The 20,367-nt window shown below is 35.6% G+C and overlaps 1 protein-coding gene across 1 annotated transcript; it reads right to left on the bottom strand.

The window, feature by feature from the left end:
- Positions 1–950: 950 nt before the first annotated feature.
- On the bottom strand, positions 951–15,219 carry LOC121258404 (zinc finger transcription factor YY1-like). The gene is made up of 6 exons (XM_041159921.1): positions 14,867–15,219; positions 13,176–13,234; positions 4,345–4,544; positions 3,396–3,485; positions 2,556–2,703; positions 951–1,702 (listed from the first exon to the last, which is right to left on the bottom strand). Exons 1-6 carry the CDS (start codon positions 14,950–14,952, stop codon positions 1,167–1,169), a joined length of 1,119 nt encoding a protein of 372 aa, XP_041015855.1. The 5' UTR covers positions 14,953–15,219; the 3' UTR covers positions 951–1,166.
- Positions 15,220–20,367: the final 5,148 nt, after the last annotated feature.

The raw sequence follows: 20,367 nt of genomic DNA, 5'->3' as shown, positions 1-20,367 counted from the left end.
ATAAGTTCAATAGTATATATAAATGTTTTTTTTTTTTGGGCAAGTGTTTGGGACAAAATCTCGATTAATAAAGGATAATTTAAGGAAAAACTTCTCGTTTGATAACTCAACAGTATGAATGTGAAATTTTAAATCCAAAATATCAAATTTAGGTCTCATTTGTTTTCGCAACTACTCTCAATTCATCTCATCTAATCATTACAACTTTCTAAATTTTCACACAAAATAAAATAAGTAATTCAATTTTTTCAAATCTCAAAATAAAAATAATATTAAAAAATATATTTTAATAATATTTTATTCAACTTTTAACTTTAATCTCAACTTATCTCATATGTAAAAACAAACGAGACAGTATACTCGTCTCAAAACCACTGCAAATTCTCTCCTAAATTTATATATGAACATTGTGCCGTGCATTTGTCTCTATACTCTATAGCCAATATCATTCATTGTATTTTATTTTTAGATAAAAAAAAAAAAAAGGCAATACCGGGAATTCATTAATAATGTTAAGTACCTCAAAAGTAGATAGCATTAGAAATTAAAAAATATTATTTATTATTAATTTTAATTGTCATTCTTTCATCATTCATAATGTGTCATCAAATAATTAAGATTATTTAGTATTTTATTTATTTATTTACCAAACAGTTATATGATGAACGTCCAAAATGCGGAAAAATGTAAATAAAAGGAAGACAAATAAACGTGTCTTCACGAGTAAACCTCTCCCGACAATTATTTTCAAGGGTGCTCAAGTCGTCAAGTTTTGTAATGGCCAGCAAGTACTGGGTAAAGCTTCAACAGTTCCTGATCGTTGTCTCGACTTGAATGAGCTTTCCCCAATGGCTTGATTGTTAAACCATTCTTTCACTCCTCTCTGGAAACAGATTTATTAGAGTCCGACTCCCAACAACCTCTAATGATTTAGAAAAGTAAGCAAAAGATGCAAAAACCTTTTTTTTTTTTTTTTTTTAATGCCTATACCTCAGGGAACTGAACCCAAATTAAGCCTAACGGCTTGCAAAAAGATGCCACGAGAATCCGAGTACACTTTGATAACTGCTAAGCGGTCTAGAACCCGTGGCCAGTTAAAAATAAATAAACAAAGCTTAAGAAAAGGTGAAAATTTTAAGTTACATTCAGAGTGCCATGATTAAGATCTAATCTTCAAAATCTGTTTCTTCATCGTCATCTTCGTTTTCTGCATATCTCCAACCGTCCTCGACATTTTCACGGTCCTCCTCTGTTTCTTCACTATCTTCTTCCACGTAACCTTCTTCTTTGACAGGCCATCTCTTTTTCATTACATTCACAGGTATTGCAGATGGAGTCAAGCCTTTTCGCTGTGTGGCTTTTGGAGGCGGCAACCTCAAGTTTGGTTTGGGCCTGCTTTGTTTCTGACTTTTGCCATTTACATGCTTTCCACCGTAGGCATCTTGGTCACTGGCTTCATCCATCTCATTATCAGCATTAGCTAGGGCATTCTCTGCATACTCATCAGACATGTGGCCAGGGTGCTCTTTCCTCAAATGGAGTTTAAGCTTGTATTCATGGATGTAGGCCTTCTCACACCCTTCATAAGGACAAGCATAAGGGCGGTCAGATGATGCAGAGCCATAAGCCCCAGAAGAAGGTTTGGGAGGTTTGTTCTGCTTATCTGAGGGGGGTTGTATTTTACCACATCCATGGTCACACCCTGCAAATAAACGGTGAGATTAGTAATCAAGTACCAGTTCTTACAGTAAAGAAATAACATGGGAAAATGCCTTTTTATAAATCATGTCGCCTGTAAAATTTCAGCGTTCATGTTAAATTCAAAGGATGGCCCTTATGCAAGAAAGCATGTGGGAAAATGGTATTTGCAAAGAAAAATAAGAACTTTGCCACACAATTTATTTATTTTCATATACACAAGACAATAAGTTGAGCTTTATTTATTTTTTATAATTAGTAAGTTAGGCTTTATTTATAATCAAGAAATATGTTATCCAGGTATATGGGGAGTATACAGGATATACCCCTAATCAGAAAAAAGAGAAGCAATAGAAGATCCTGATAACAAGAAAGGGAAAAACATGATATGGCAGACATCCAGAAGAAAAGGGTTTTTCTTGCCACCATATGTATTCTCACAATTCTCAAAAGTCTGATCATTTATTTCCCTCTATATGCACCACATAACCCAAGCCAAAAATCTTCCACAAAGTAGCCCCTTTCAAAGCTATCAAACCTAGAAGTGACAATTTGTGTCAGGTCACTCGAGTTCTGTACCAGCTCAACGAGTTCTAAGGCAAGAGGCTATCACTTAAGAATGGTGCAATGGAGACTGATAAATGCACGAGTGAAAGAGGATCCAAAGTTGAGTAAGTATTCATGTCAATAGTAAATATATGACTTAGAAAAGAAACATAGGCTTTTATTTGACAATAAATAATTTAGATTCCCTAAAAAAACTACTTGATATGGAGATCAGATAAAGCAATTGCATAGCAAAATGGAGCAAAGGATTTGTCAAAAACAGCAGTGGTGAGAGAGAGTAAGTGTGTAACCAACCTTTTCGTGATGAGATGCAATGTGGTTCTTCAGCTTGTACTCATGAGCATATCTCTTTCCACAATCAGGGTATGGGCATATATGATAGTTTTCCTGTGAATGTGTTTTCATGTGTGACCTTAGGTTGAAATCCAGAGAAAATGCCTGCAGTTCAAACTAGAAAACTTTTAGAACAAACAAATGTCATGTGCACATATGCATCGGGACACAACACTCACACACACACATGATTGCAGACAAACAAATGCATAAGGAAAGCTTTCTGAAGCAGAAACAAAGATATGAATATAGTATGAGCTGGTCATCTCTTTTATATATGTCCTGCGTACTTGGACTTTGCCTTTCATTTTTATCAATAAAATTCTCGATTACTTCTACAAAGAAAAAAAAGTATGAGCTGGTCACAATTCAAAAGGGTAGAGCATTTCATAACAAAGTCATGATGTTCCATTGATGTCAGGCTAAAAAAAAACACGAATTTGCTTGGTAGACTAGGGCACTGTTAATTCTTTCACCACTGATTAGTTCTTGTTCAACAAAAAGGATCATATTTCATCCCAGTTTTCGCACTTGACTTGAACCAGAAAGAGTATTCAGGTGCCAAAAGGCCCAGAACTGCAATTTTCATTGAAAGTACTCCAAATTCGTTCATCTCAGACATGCATATCGCATACACACAAAGGAGTGGAGAAAGAAACAACCTTCCTAACTCCAACATACTCTTAAAGTCAACAACTCCTTTATTATGATATAATGTTCAGATTTCACTTTGAAGCCAAACAAAAAAAAAAGGCTAGAAATAATACAAGAAGAATTTCAGTAGACAGGTTAATCACCTTACCACAGCCTTCATGAGGACATATGAAATCTCTTTCTCCAGTATGAATGAGAAAGTGTCTTTTCAATTTCGAACTATCCAAAAATTTCTGTGACACATACACATTTGAGACTGTCAAATAATCATGATGTGATGGTAAAAGACAAAATGAAATTTAAAGAATATATATATATATATATATATTAAACGTCATGCATGAGGGTGAATAGTCAGACAATATGAGACTGGAACACAAGTTGTTCTAAGCAAAATGTGTGTGTGTGTGTGTGTGTGTGACAAATGCAATGTCAACTCAATCACTGCTGGGCAACCCAACCATATCTACATGTGGTTTGGCAATTTCTGACTACAGGGCTAAACCAGAAAGCAAAATCTCATGAAATTCCCATATTTTTACACCTCAAAATATTACCCAATTCTCATTGCATTATTGGTGCCTCTCTCTTTCCCGTGAGCTTAAACTTTTCTTTGTAGAACTTACCTCTTAGGCAGTGTCTATCTGCTTTTTCAAAATGGTGGGAGTACACAGAATTGCATCACAAGAAATAAATGGGCATATTGGGTTCAAGCACCTTTAAAAAAGCACTGCTCTGGCCCAAGCTGAAACCCAATTGAGTTAAACTTTGCAAAGGTTTCCTATTCATCAAACACGACCTAAATGGAAATCACAAAAGCTGAAGTTGCAACAACCCTCGAAATTCCCAAAATATCTACCTATATTTTTTTCTCTTTTACCTCATAAACCAGCATGGTCAGATATCACACAACTTATCATAGTGTACACAGAATCTAACTTTAGTACTCATATCGTTGAGATTTAAAACAGTGAACTGATGTACACTTCCCATATTTTTGTTGAATTAGTACGAAACTGATATCAAGAAAAATAAAGAAATTAAAAAAAAAAAACAAAAAACAGAACATAGGAAAACCGTTGGGCATTATACCTTTCCACACCCTTCATAGTGACAAACATATTGTCTCTCTCCATGTATATGAGAATGCTTCCTCAAAGCACCAGCATCAATGAAGGTCTTGCCACAACCTTCATAGCTGCAAAGGAAAAGTACTTCAGTTGTTGGTTCTGGTTCTGGCTCCAGTGCCTCTGGTTCTTTTGCCTTCTCTTTCAAGGCCTTCAATGTTTCCTCTAAGCAATGCATCAAAAAGAGAAACATTAAACTCAAACATAAATCTTGTTAATAAATTTTTTATGATGGTCAAAGAAAATGAACAAAGGCATTATTGAGGTAAACAGAAAGTGTCCTAATGGTGAAAGACTCGTATTTGAAAATATCCTTATCAAATAAAAAAAGAAGCAGAGAAAGAAAATATACTTCATCTATCACTTTAGAATTGTGAAGCATTAAGACTTCTAACAAGCTGAGATCATGCCCAACACCCTTACTTGGACTAAATCCTTTATTCCAACTGAAGTTTCCTCATCTCTACATCAAATTTTACTCATATTCTTAAATCTTACATCAAAAACTGGCATAGCAGAACGACGTAAAAAAAATAGAGTACTCGAAAGAACTGTGTCTTCCGATACTATCACAAATGGCAGAAAAGAAAAGTCACTTTCTTTCTTATTCAATTTTTCATGATGACCACTACTACAATGATGACCCATTATATAAGGAGGTCACAAAAGGACAAAAGGGGAAGTGGACGATTGGTAAAGTCATTGGTTGGGAAAGGAAACAATAAATTAAGGAGTAATTCAAGCATGAAAAACATAAACAATTAAAAGGTAAGTTGACGCCGAAACGTCAGGCATTATTACGGGATGTTGTCATGGTGCATTGACTGGAGTTCAACTTTCCGAACTTCTAGACAGCGTGCTGCATCAATTCCCCTCCACTTAGAAAGAAACTCGCCTCAGAGTTTGGTCTGCGTAGAGCGGTTCATCGGGAGGGTGATATTCAAACAAGTCGGCTATATTGAAAGTGGGGGAGATGGACATGTCTTCCAGGAGCTCAACCACGTAGGCGTTATCATTAATTTTCTTCACAATGCGGAAAGGGCCATACTTTTTATTTTGTAGTTTACTGTAAGTGCCCGTGGGAAAGCAATTCTTTCGTAAATGAACCATCACTAAATCCCCTTCTTGGAATATTTTGGCTCGCATGTGCTTGTCTGCAACATGCTTATATCTCTCGTTGGATTGCTCCAGGTTGCTTCGCACCTCTGCCTGCACTCCTTGAATTCTCTTGGCCATATTTTTAGTTGTTGTGCTCAATCCCGGAATTTTAGTTTTGGAGGTGTAGTATACACTATTTCGAAGGGGCTCTTTCCAGTCGAACAATTACTCATGTTGTTGAAGGAAAATTCAACTAGTGGAAGGTTCACGTCCCACTGCTTCGGCTTATCTTCGAAAATACAAATTACAACGCAGCATGTTGCCAAGCGTCCTGTTGGTCACTTCGGTTTGGCCGTCAATTTGTGGGTGACAAGTGCTTTTACACTTGAGAGAGGTTCCAAACTTCTTCCACAAGGTGATCCAAAAATGACTAAGAAACTTGGTATCACGGTCAGAGGTAATTGTTCTGGGAATGCCGTGTAGGCGGACAATTTCTTTAAAGAACAAGTGAGCCACACTAGACGCATCTGAAGTCTTTTGACAAGGAATAAAGTGCGCCATCTTGGAAAATCTATCCACAACTACAAAAATAGAATCAACACCTCGTTGAGTACGTGGTAACCCAAGCACGAAGTCCATGCTTAAATCCTCCCAAACGTTTTGGGGTACTGGTAGTGGCATATATAATCCCGTGTTTTGTGATTGGCCCTTCTTCACTTGACAAACAGGGCACCTTTGCACGAACCTCCCTACATCTCATTTCAACTGTGGCCAGAAATACCGCTCAGTCACCAGCGAAATTGTTTTGTCTCGACCCACATGGCCTCCCAATCCTCCCCCGTGTAGCTCACATAGGATGTATTCATGCAGAGAAGTCCGAGGAATACAGAGTTGATTTCCACGGAAAAGGTATCCCTCCTATATATGAAAGTCTGAACTTGGCTGCCCCATTGTACATTTATTCCAGACCTCAGCAAAGTCCTCATCATTGGCATACAAGTCCCTAAGTTGTTCAAAGACAGTGATCTCGGCCTTTATTGTCACAAGCATGGATGCACGACAGCTGAGAGCGTCGGCAACCTTGTTTTGTTGCCCAGATTTGTGTTTAAGTACCATAGTAAATTTTTGCATAAAGCCAATCCATCTGGCATGCAGATGGTTCAAGCTATTCTGGGTGTTGATGAATTTCAAGGCGTGATGGTCACTGTAGAGGATAAACTCACGCTGAATCAAGTAGTGCTCCCAGTGTTTCACTTTCAGAGACTACATAACCGCATAAAATTTCAACTCATATTGTAACACCCCCTTCCCGTAGGCTAAGTGTGTCACGTGTTTTTCATAAAATAAATCCGGCAATAGATCCCATAATTTCATGATTGAAAAAAACTGAAATTTATTAAGCGGAAAAAACGTCTAATAAAACTGTCTTCCAAAACATTAATGAAATAAACTGAATAAATTCATGTAAAAAAAACATGTTTTATTTTAGAAAGTCTGAACTTAAAATAAATGCTCATTCTACTCCTGGCCTGCCTGCTCGTAATCATCATCTCCACCTGGGTGGTTAAAAAAACATGAAAACAAACTAAAATGAGTCGAAGACTCAGCAAGAAATCCATCACAACGTAAACGTAATAAACATAAGATTTTCATAAAAACTTTCATGCTGAGCTTAAAATTCATGATTGTTCATACTTATGCTTATGCCATGTATGACTGTTTTAACTGACTGATCTAACTGATTTATCTGATTTAACTGATTTATCTGACTGGCCAACACACTTAACTCTGTGTGCAAAGTTGTGCACCGGCCCCACATCCCGCTGTAGCAAGGGGAACCGCTGATAGTATTCTAGCATACTATGGTGGACCACGACTAAGTTCATGGCTTGCACACCACCCTGAACTGAACTGAACTGCATTGGTACCATGCATCTGAATGACCATCTTATTAACTGATCTGATCTTATCTTGCACTTGAAATTAAGATGGCTTACGTGTCTTATACACATGAGATGCATGACATAATACATACATAATTATAATTTCTAAATCTGAAACATGATGCGGAATGACATGATCATATGCTATGCTGGATGACATGTTTGCATATGATATGAGCGGTTTATAAATAATGGTTGTCAATGAACTGGCTTGAATAATACATACATATAAGCTAATTGTGATGATCCTAATTTATGATCAAATTACTTACCTCGTTGTGCTTCTTCCTGAATATCACTTCGTAACTCGACACCTATATGCAATAATAACTATCACTAAATCTGTTTGAAAACAATATGTACTAATATCCTACTAAATCAAATTCACAATCTAATAGGTAGTCAAACAAATCTTTTGTTTAACCCTTTAATCAATAAATCATAATATTTAAATTACTAAAATACTAATCTATAATATAGTGGAATACTCGAGCTATTTTAAAATAATTCATAAAACTTAAATTCTTAACTAAGTTTTACTTCTTAACATAATAATTTTATTAAAATCTTACTAAATTGATAAAGGAAATATTAACTAAAATATTAGACTTAAAAGTATACTTTAAAAATATATTTCCAATTCTTTAAACACTTTCTTGTAAAATGAGCTCATGACTAATATATTTATTTAATAAAATAAACTCAACTTCAATACAATGACATATTAATATTCATAAATTAACATACACTTAAACAATAAGTTATAAATGTAATCGTACTTAAAAACACTGAAGATACTATGGGAAGGGGTTACAAAGGGTATAAAAGTAATCTACTTTAAACACTTGCACTGAGTGAAATAAACCTAAAAAGCAACTAATACGTTATGTAGAGAAACAGAGGCAACGGGAGACGCGTGCGAGGCAGAGGACTCACCGAGAGAGAGGCTGACGTGTGGCGGTTCTGGGTTGCTGGCGGGGGTCACGGCAGCGCGAATGGGGGCTCGTCTGAGGTGGTGCGACGCCGAAGGAAGTGAACTGCGGCAGTGCAACCGAGAGAGAGAGAGAGAGAGAGAGTGATGTTTACCGAGAGGAAAAGAGTGAGGTGAGGGTGGCGGACGGCGGTAGGCTACCCGGAAGGGAGTGGGTGCGACGGGACTAGGACGGCCGGCAGTTTCTGTCACCGTGGGTGGTGCTCCGATGTCCCTTGAAGTGGTTGGTGACGGCAGTAGAAGTATACGGCCAAAGAGCCACTGCCGATGTCTTCTGTGGTGGCTGGCGGCGGCGTGCCCTGGTGGTTCTCGCGGTCATGCATGGTCTGCGTAGTGGAGTCGCTGCGGTGGCTCCGTCGTCCAGTCGTGGCCTTTCATGGTTGTTGCTGACGATGCTCTGTTCAATGGGTGCAAAACAGGGCTGCTTTCGTGCATGAGGGGCATGTGCATGGCAGCGTGATGCATGGCAGTTTTCTGTGGGGTCTCGACGTGGAGGAACTGTCGGTGAGGGTGCTGTGTAGTGGCTGGGTGCGTGGATCTGGTTTGTGGTGTATTTAATAAGAGGCTTCGTGAGCTTTTATAGAGGAAAAACTATGGTAGGGTTTTCTCATACGAGTTCGTCTCCTAATAGGATTCGAATTTATCAATTTAAGGGATAAGGATGAGTGTGAGGTTGTTGCTAACGGGTTGGGATAGAAAGAAATGATATTTAAAATTCAAACAAAACTCTAAAATATTATATAATAATAATAATATTTATAACTATAAGAAAAAATACATAAAATTTATCTTATATCCTAATTTTTGGGTCGGGTTGTTACACATATGTAGTCCACTTTCGCCTGGCCTCATTTAGTTTTTCTCTAAAGAATTCCATGGGTTGCCCTTCTTGGAACAAGACAGCGCCGATACCAATTATGGAGGCGTCACATTCAACTTCAAAAAGCTTATCAAAGCTGGGAAGGGAAGTACTGGTGTCGTGGAAATCTTCTCTTTGATAGTATTAAAACTAACCTCTTGCTCCTTACCCCACATGAATCGTCCTTTCTTCATACACTCTGTGATGGGTGCTGCCATGGAGCTAAAATTCCTAATGAACCTGCAATAGAAAGTGGCCAGTCCATGGAAGCAGTGAACTTGGCTGACGGTGGTGGGCGTTGGCCAATCACGGATAGCACACACTTTCTCGTCATCCACATGTATCCCTTCGGCACTTACCACAAATCCAAGAAATAGTAATCTGCTGCTTAAGAAAGTGCATTTCTTCAAGTTAATATATAACTTGTGATGGAACAGCTCTGATAGAACCTCCCTTAGATGACTCAAGTGATCAACTTCATTGTGGCTGTAAATAAGAATGCCGTCAAAATAGACCACAACAAATTTTCCAATGAAGGGCTTGAGAACTTGGTGCATGATGAGCATAAAAGTGTTGAAAAAATGTTTGACCCCGCAAACATATCCAACATATCAGTAGTCACAGAATGGGGAACCGGTATTTTACCGTTATTTTGTTGATGGTGCGGTTGTCCACGCACATCCGCCAACTCCCATCTTTCTTTAGCGTGATTAGTGCTGATACCACGCACAGGCTCATGCTTTCCCTAATTAGTCCCTTACGAAGGAGGTCCTCTTCTTGTTCTTGTAAGATATGGTGCTCACTAGGACTCATTCGATAATGTGACAGATTCGGCAAGCTGGCTCCAAGAACTAAGTCAATGTGATGTTGGACATCACGCATGGGTGGTAATCCCTCAAGTAACTCTTGTGGTACGAGGCCTTCAAATTCAGTCAAGAGATATTGCACTTGTGGGGGTATGACGTTGGAGTCAACAACTTCTTCTCTTATGGTAAACAAGGCACTCTTCTCTTCAGCTTGTAAGGAGTTGGGACCCTTATCCCCTATGGGCATTACACTATTTTTCGGTCTCTCCACCAAAATGAAATAGTGTTGTCGCGCCCCCTGTAAGTGGCGTCTACATCGAATTGCCAAGGTCTCCCGAGTAAGATGTGGCAAGCGTCCATTTCCACCACATCGCACATAGCTTCATCTTTGTAGTATTTTTCGATGGAAAAGGGAACACGACAAACGTTACTTATCCTTGCCTCGACTCCCTTTTGGATCCAGCTAGTCTTATATGGACGTGGGTGCTTGTCCGTCTTTAACTCCAATGCATTCACAAGAGCCTTTGATACTATGTTCTCACAACTTCCACTGTTGATTATTACATTGCATACCTTATTGTTGATAGTGCAGCGTGTCTTGAAAATAGAGTGTCATTGGCTTCTATCCTCCAGCATGGGTGCAAGCAACACTCGTTGGATGAACAGTTGATTGGCTCTCCTTCATCTCCATCTTCGAGTTCTTCTACTACATCATCTTCACTGCTTTCTCCTTTTCTCGGATTCTCTTCACCTTCTTCTATCACATGGACTGATCGGCATGTGGGGCACTCATTGGATCGATGCCCCGGCTGGTTGCACCGAAAGCACTTCCCTACCATGGGCCTAGTATACGGGGTGTTGCTTCCTCCTTCCATGTGCATTGGAGTCTTTGTATTTTGATTACTGCTTTCCCCTTTTTGTATCATGTTGTATGAAGGTGGACAGGAATCACTCGGTTGTTGATGTTGGGTGACAACTTTTGTTTCTAGTGCTTGATTCAATGTCCTCAGTGATGGTCTAGCCAACTGCATCTCAATCTTCACGACTAGGTTGACTGCTTCCGACAAAGTCTAGACGGTATGCAAGGACACTTTGTCTTGGATGGCTATTCGTAAACCTCCCATGTACCTTGCAATTTGTTTCCCCTCAGTTTCCGAGAGATTATTTCGAGCATTTAGTCGATAGAACTCTTCCGTATACTCATTGACAATCTTCATTCCTTGCTTGCAGTTTTGATATTGTTGGTAGAGAATTTGCTCATAATCTGGAGGAAGAAATCCGGCCCTCGTCAATTGTTTCATCTTTGGCCATGCACGGACTGGCTGCTTGCCTTGTCTCCTCCTATTATTTTGCATATGCTCCCACCAGGCTGATGCACCACCTCGCAGTTTATAAGCAACTAATTTTACTTGTTGCGCTTCAGGAATTTGCATATAGTCGAAAAAATTCTCCACTTCAAGCATCCAATCAAGAAAGCTCTCGACATAAAAGTGACCATTGAAGCATGTCAAGTCAATTTTAATTCTAAAGTTGTTGTTGTTGTTTGGGGCCCTTCTACCACCTTGGTTTCCATGAATGAAGCCCTCCACTTCCTCATCACTAGAAGAATTGTCATGCACTTGGTCCCTCTGCTGATGCATAAAGCCACGACCTCCCCTTGGACGGTTTGTGCCTTCATTTCTTGGTCCCTGTCACCACCAACATGAACATTAGTGATGGCTGCTTGAATTTCCTGTAACATGTGTTCAATCCCTTCAAAACGTTGTTGGTTCCTTTGATCTTGAGAGTTAACGGCTACCCAAATGGCTTGCATGCCACGGTCTTCATCTTGAGAGTTATCTCTCGCCATTAAGCAGGTAAAGCCTAGCTCTAATGCCAAAATTGGCATAGCGGAACGAAGTAAAAAAAATAGAATACTTGAAAGAACTATGTCTTCCGATACTATCACAAGTGGAAGAAAAGTCACTTTCTTTCTTATTCAATTTTTCATGATGACCAATACTACAATGATAACCCATTATATAAGGAGGTCACAAAAGGACAAAAGGGGAAGTGGACGATTGGTAAAGTCATTGGTTGGGAAAGGAAACAATAAATTAAGGAGCAATTCAAGCATGAAAAACATAAACAATTAAAAGGTAAGTTGATGCCGAAACTTTAGGCATTATTATGGGATGTTGTCATGGTGCATTGGCTGGAGTTCCACTTTCCGAACTTCTAGACAGCGTGCTACATCAAAAACAGGTAGGCACAGTCTAACTTCTAGACAGCGTGCTACATAAAAAACAGGTAGGCACAATCTTCAACTTCCAATTCAGATCGGGTGAATAAATTTCAGGTGAACTGAATTCATGGAAGCTTGTTGTTGTGTTGATCTATATAATAGGATACAGGTACATCTGGTGTAAAATATGTATGCTTGTACTTTATCTTCAGATTGCAACAGATTCATTTGATTTCATAGACCGATATCATAACTTTGTCATTGTTTCCCCTTCTAATAAATTCTCAACCAAAAATGTGAAAAAAAAAATGTGACACCCCATATGAGAAGGATAAGGGTAAGTGGTGTATGAGATCTCATATTGCTTAGGAATGAGAAGTTTTTGCACTTTATAATGTTCCAATGAGACTCCAATTGTATCATTGACTAGTCATTTTGAAGTATAGGCCAGTGGTTTGGGCCTTTCATCGGGGCGTTACAAATGGTATCAGAACCTATCTCAACCAGAAATGTGGGACTTGAGCCGTACTACCTACAACGAACAGGCCCGACGAGAACGTCGGGAACTTAAGGGAGGTATATTGTGATACTCCATATGATAAGGATAAGACCATGTGGTTTGGGCCTTTCATTGGGGCGTTACAAAAGATCATCCCCTTTAGAAAGCACCAACACCAAAAGTTGAAGGTGAAATTCCAAATTGGGGCTGATTTTCACTCTTCTAATGTAAACTGGTTTAGTTTTAAGACAGAGAAAACAAACAGACGCCTTCAAAGAACATGGACTAGAAGTGTTTGAAAAATCCTCCTACTGGAAGATAATTGCAAAATACCTTTAAAAAAGAGTCAGACAAGTAAAAATCAAGTAAGACAAACCTGTTACCCATTTCAAGAGAAAGCACTTCCCACCAGTTACTACAACATCCTGAGGAACCCTGTAAGAAAGCCAGTATATTATTGGCACACGACACACAAGGAGTAAATAGCATAAACCAATCAGCTAGAGCACAAATATCTCAAAAACTAATCTATTCTTAAGTATCTCATTGGTTATCCCAAATATTGAGAGAGAAGAAACTTCAAATCAACCCTTTGGTTCTCACATACCTCAACCTTATGTAAAAATTTGAAAGCACTGCTGCAAAACCTCACAAAGTTTGGGTCTAAACAAAACTTATATATACATATATATCTTAAGTAGAGCTCATATAATTTGGAAACCAAAACAAAAGATACATAAGGTAATTTTGGAAAATGATTCCTTCGTGCTGATGTGATGTCTATGGCTAGAAAGGAATGGGAGATGTTTTGAAGACAAAGAACGATTGAAAATTAGGGAATTTTTCTTTAAAACTCTATGTCTATGGGCTAAGGCTAATGTAATGAATGATGATGATGTGTTGGAGTTATTCTAGCTTTTTCTATCTTTTTTTTTTTTTTTTTTATAAGTAAGAAGTTCTATTGATCCACGTTAATAGACAATGCCCAAATACACAGGAAGTATATAATAAAAAAGCCTAATTACAAACTACCCGCTACGAAAAGTAGCATAAAAGTCATTAAAGCTCGCTCCATTCCATACTATGGATGAAGCCCAAAGCAACAATGTGTGATAGAAGAAGGCCCTAAAACATCCAGAGAACGTTCCCTATTTTCAAAACATCGACCATTTCTTTCGATCCATGTACAACACATTAAACATAGGGGCACCATCTTCCAAACAGCTGCAATATTACGATGTCCCCAAATCCCTCTCCAACACGACATTTTTCTATCTTCTTAGACGCTATATGTAGGTATTTCCTCTTGTATGCTTCCTATGTACTTGAGCTATGCCCATTCATGGTAATAAAATTCTTATTGATTATCAAAAAAAAAGATAAATAAGATTTGAAGTGTTAAATATGTAAAAAGAAAACAATATGCAATGGAATGACTTAACTACAGTTAATTGAAACTCTTAGACATCAAAAACCGATGAACTAATATTTCATATTCATGGGACAAGAAAAAAGAAACAAAAAATAAAAACCGCTAAATTCAAGTCAATTCCCAATTAGTTTCCTTCCTTCATAACACCTGAAATGTTCATCCTTTATACCAATTCTCAGAGACCAAGCATAGAATACATTGAATAGCATCTCAGAAAATTAAAACTCCATTTATATTTTCCTCAATTTTCATGAAAGCAGATAACAACATAATTGATCCAAGAGACGGATCATTCTAGTTATTTAAACCCCCCGCCCAAAAAACAAAAATCACAGCCTATCACAAATAATGATATCCATTCGCGCTCAAGCGATGCCAGTTTTCCATTAGCATCAAAACCAAAAACCGCACATGGTCAAATAATCTAAAATTTTCATTTTTTTTTCGTTTCCGCTAATTTTTTTCGGGAACAAAAATAATAACAGTTATTAATCCCTATAAACCGATACAATATAACCAAGTTTCTTTTTTTAGTTAAGTAGAACCAAGATTAACATAAAAGCTAAAACTAAACAAGTTCTTTTAAAAATAAAAAACAAAAACAAAAACAAAAATAAGAAGAAGAAGAAGCATACCACTCCTTGAACCACTTAACGGCAGGGGTATTGGACTTGACAATGGAGCGCCGTTCGTACAGATTGTGAGTGAACTGCGTGTCCATCACTTTGTCCCCTTGTTTTCTTTATGCATTCAACACGAGCTTCGCGAATCACCAAAGCCTCTCGGAGTTACAGTTCGGGTTAGGGTTTCGGCCTCGAGAAGTGAGGGGGAGAGAGAGAGAGAGAGAGAGCGCGCGCGAGGGAAAATGCTTGAGGTGACTCATTCATGCCCGTTAATCTCTGTTTGGTGCTTTTATGGACTGGAGAGTGGAGGGTCGAAGTCAAACTGTACTCGACCGAATCACGTTATTCAGACGGCCCGACCGGGCTGTCTAACTAATGGTGGGTTCATGAAATTATGTAAAAATTAAAACGAAGCTCCGCACATTATAGGGGTGGGCAGGGGCCGCTGCCCCTGCTGCCCCATCCCCCAACCGCCCCGCCCTTGTATGGCGGGGCGGATTACCCCATTCGGCGCTACGGGGTGTGGGGGACTCCGTCCACATTTGGGGCTCCAAGCGGAGGAAGGGGTGAGGTCCCACCCCGCTCTGGCCGTTTGCAATATATATATTAATTATATATTATATATAATACGTATTATATTAAAAAATATATATCCATGTATTTTTTTGATTATAGGTTAATATCTAGTCGAAGACCCCCCGCCCCTATTTCTCTTCTTCCTCGTGATTCCTCTTCTCCTCTCTTTCTCAATTATAGATTCCCTCTAATTTGTCGTTTGTCTCACCAATCACCATTGTCATATTGAGTCGCCGTTGCAGTCGCAGATTGTCATCATTGTCTCAGCCTTAGCACCAGGCGATTGCAAGTAGGGTTCAATGGCTCACTCCTGAATCTCTTCTTGAATCGCTCTATATTTTTTATTTTTTTTATTATTTGTGGATGGATATTGGAGAATAAGATTAAAGGAAGATGAGATTGTGAATTGTATAAGATTTGATTGTGCATATGGTTTTGTGAATTGCTTAATTGTGTTCAATGTGTTATGAATCATTGAGTTGCTGTGGAGATTGGAGGGGTGGGAGGCGAATGGTTGGAGATCCACCCCCACACCCCCATCAACGGACCTAGGCAGAGCTTGGGAAAAAATTCTTACCCCTGCCCATGTGGGGCAAAGGGCGGGGTAGGGGTGCTACCTGCCCCATAGGACTTACCGCACAACTCAATTTAGCATCAATCTCTATAATTTTATTGATACAAAATTATTGGTAAGTTTTAAGGGTAAAAGTTTTGTATATTCTATTTTTTTAAAAAGGTAGTCAAATTTGGAATACAGACAATACTCAATTCTTTTTAATGGTTATTTTTATTTTTATTTTTAAAAAGTGTGCGAAACTTTAATTTATTTGTATATAGTATTTTTCTTTTATTAAAAAATACACATTTACTAAATTATTCATAATAATAATATTTTAAAAGAGAATATAGACAATCATAAATTCTTTTTAATAGTAATTTTTTATTTTTCTTTAAAGAAATGCATGAGATTTATACATTATAAAATTGTATATAATATTACTTCTTTTATTTAAAAAAAATAAGCATTTAATAAATTATTCTTAATGATAATATTTAACAAAATAAAACTCTAGAGAATTGATAGGTCCGACCATCTCACTAGGGCCACGGCCAGCCACACACGAGATGTGTTTTTTAATATATATATATATATATTTTTTGATGAAAAGTTTACAATATTTAAAGTAGGTTTATAGTAGATCATCATTGAAATTAAATATCAAGGTGAAAAACAAAAAACAAAACTTCTTTAAATAATAATTCATACGAGATCCAGTTGAAGTAGCCCACACCTTAGTACAAGGCCATAAAGAGGTTAGGTTTGGTACAACTTCTTTGTTTTTGGGCCACAATTGGGCTATAAGCCGTAAGGTTCAACCACTGGTATCAAGAAAAGGGAGGGGCATTGAACACGCGCGCGTACACGACATTTGCTGCCACGAAGCAGCAGTTAAAAGTTAAAACAAGGCCGGTCAATAAATCCGACAACCAAAAACAAGATACGTTTGATAATAAAAATCTCCACACCATAATTTTTTAAATATTTTGATAATATAATTATTTCAAATTATTTTTACATATTCTTAAATATTTTTTTAAGTTAAACATAAAGTATAAATTTGTATGATAGAGTTCGTATTTTTAAAAGAGCAGTGATAACTCAACCACAACTTATTTACAACTTATTAATAAAATAATATATTTAAAAATGTAAATATATCAAGTAAAAATAAAAATTAAAATAAATATTTTGAAAAAATTATTTTAATACAAATTATTAAAAAAATTTGTAAAATAGTGGTTGTTTTATCGTTTCTCTTTTTAAAATTTATATATTTAAAATTTGTACCGATTATAACAAATAGGGAGGATGGGAGATTGCATGGTTATTATGACTGATTTAAATTGGGATTGAAAAGGACAGATGCGACTATGATTTAACTACCAAGTGAAGTAGAAATCAACGCCACTGTACACTACTAAGGAAAAACAACTCTCTCTTTTTTTTTTTTTCTTTTCTCTTTTTTTTTTTTTTTTAAGTTGTGTTATTGTCTTTGACAGATTGTAAACATGTCTTATTCATGTCATGTCAATCCCTTTTTTATTTACTTTATAAGATATATTCTAATTTTATATTGAAATGGCATGAACGAGGATAGTATTATTGTCTTTATTTTATAATCCAAGAAATACTTTTTTTTTTTTTCTCTTCATGCATAGATAGGACAATCTCATTATATACTTTTTTATTTTATGTTCTTTTTTTTTATGTACACTTCAACAAGGTAGATTATTCAATCTCAATTCAATTCAATATGGTTGATTAGTGCGCATTTGATATTTAATTAATTACGTATTTAGACATGGGTAATAATTTCAACAAACCTCAAATATATAAACTTCGCTTAGGCTCATTATTAATAGAAAAATTATACTCTATTATCTTCATACCACACATCACACTTAAATTTTTTAATTTTTTTTACTAAATATATGATGTATAGATGATAAATAGAATAACTAAATTAGTTTAAGAAAAATAAAATCAAATATAATTAAAAAAATATAAAAATAAAAATAGTATATAATGTGTATGAATGATGAATATCAAAACTCGTAAACCATTTTATTATGATGGAATTTAACATTTTACAAAGAGTTTAAGGCTGTATTTGGATGTTAAGCTGAGTTGAGTTCTTTATAAATAGTATTGAATTGAGATAATAGAGTGAGTTTTGTAGAGTTTATTTAAGATGAGTTTAGATGTATTTAAATATTAAGATGAATTTAAATGTATTTATAAGAATTATAAAAGGTTGTAGATTTTACGTATAAAGAGATATTGAGTTAAAAAAAATTTGTGAATCTTATGCATAAAGAAATTTTAAATTAAAATAAATTTAATGATTTAAAAATTAAATATTTAGATATTAAAAAATATCTGAACCGAACTCAGCTTGATGACGAAGGAACCAAATGCAGCCAAGTCAGGTTATTATACTTAAAAGATTTATGTAACAATAGCGCATGAGGGAGAGATTATAAATACAAGCAATTTGACGTATGAAACTACGTATTAATATTGATATAATTTTTTTATTAAAAAAATAAAAATAAAATAATTTTAAAAGAATAAGAAAGTTTCATATCTCACAAAAATTATTTTTATTTTTAATTCGTATCATTTTATTAAATGAATATTTTACGTATTAATATTGGTGTATGATTTAGTAGGTAAAATCGTTCGTAAGAATACTTTTTCTTAAAATAAATAAATAATTAAGTTTTCTGAATTAGGACCGTACACGTAACACGTGCTTGGCTGTTGTGCGGAGGAGATAATGAATGCACGATAAGGACGCAAGAAAGTCCCCTGCCGAAATTCTAATTGTATTAAGAAAAATGATATTAGCGATAGTGTTACATTTAAAAAAAATTAAATAAACACAAAATTTATATAAAAAAATTAATTTTTAATAATAAACTTTTACTCGCACCCTCTTCTACACATGATCCAAAGTAGAGAGGAACCCTAATATTAGGGTTAGGTAGTATACTACTTATTTATTATTTGTAATGTATTTATTTTTTTTACTATTTATTTATTATTTATAATGTATTTATTTTATTATTATTATTTTTTAAATATTTTGTTAACATTCTTAATCATTAAAATAATTAAAAAAATATATAATTTTATTAATATTTACTTTCTTAAAATAAAAAAATTAAATAAAAATAATAATAAATAAGTAGTAACACAATGGTCATCTTATCATTTTACTTAGGTTAATACTCTAAGAAAATGATCTATATACAAAATATTTTGTATAATACATTATATAATAATATGTTAAATAAAGAATATTTTTATAAAATATTTTATAAAAATAATATAATTTTATAAAAATACCTATTTTATAATATTATTATATAATTTATTGGGTGGATATCATTATAATAACCTCAAGCACAAATTATCAAATTCTTACTTTTTACGGTCGGTGGGACTGAATTTGAGATTACTGAAAAGCCTGAAATAGTTGCAGCTTTTCTTATCCCGACGCAACTGTTCATTTTTGCTGCAGCTTTTATTAATGTTTTTTTTTCTTTCTAAAAACCGAGTATTAGCCGTACTGAAATAGAGAAATAATTTCTATAAATTTTAAATAAATAAATTCTATCCAAATACTTATAAAAAAACAAATTTAACTTAAAAAAGTTAAAAAAAACTTATTCTTTATAAGATCTATTTTTTTATAAAAAATTTGTGTAAACTTGATTATTTGAGGCTTTTATAAATCATTTTTTATTAAAATATTACCTCACGGATAAATATTAATTTTACAGGTATTCTCAATAACTTAAAAATAAATATATATATTAATTTTTATAAATACTATAATATTTAATAAAGAAATTCACATATTAAATATAAGCTTTTTCTTTTTCTAAAGATATTAAATATAAGCTTATTTGAAGATAATCTTGATCTTTGATACCTTCATTCAGACAAGTGGTCTATTTTTGACGTAGGCCAAAGTGGGGCCGGGTGTTTCAGACAGACAGTGACACCATCGTTTTGGAATGTGACGTAATTTTAATTATTTTTGTTAGGTGGAAGAAGGTTTAAGATAGAAAGAGTCTTTCAGAGAGAGAGAGAGAGAGACGTGGAAGGAAAAGTTATAGGAATAAATAAATAAATAAAACTGAAAAAAATGGGGATGGGAGAGGTCACCATCAATAATCCCTTTATATATGGAGAACCAAACAAAGAGGCTATGATGTTTGAACAGTAATTCCCACTGTGACCACTGCCAAGAGCCTTGCAGGCACTACAGTGAAATTAATATACCAATTATACCCTAACTGACATATTCACCCATCAACTATATCTCCAACTACATTTTATGCCCCCCACCCCCCCCCCTAAATCG

Source organism: Juglans microcarpa x Juglans regia, chromosome 3S, assembly GCF_004785595.1.
Source record: "Juglans microcarpa x Juglans regia isolate MS1-56 chromosome 3S, Jm3101_v1.0, whole genome shotgun sequence".
In the NCBI taxonomy this organism is placed as follows: Eukaryota; Viridiplantae; Streptophyta; class Magnoliopsida; order Fagales; family Juglandaceae; genus Juglans; species Juglans microcarpa x Juglans regia.
The sequence above is the reverse complement of the archived record's forward strand: the minus strand, read 5'-3'. Positions and strand labels throughout refer to the sequence as shown.

Coding starts and splice junctions, on each gene's coding strand:
- LOC121258404 (XM_041159921.1), bottom strand. CDS start 14,952: ATGGACACGCAGTTCACTCACAATCTGTACGAACGGCGCTCCATTGTC. Junction 4,545..13,175: donor TCTCTTGAAATGGGTAACAG/GTTTGTCTTACT, acceptor TGCATTGCTTAG/AGGAAACATTGAAGGCCTTG. Junction 2,704..3,395: donor CTCATGAAGGCTGTGGTAAG/GTGATTAACCTG, acceptor TTTGAACTGCAG/GCATTTTCTCTGGATTTCAA.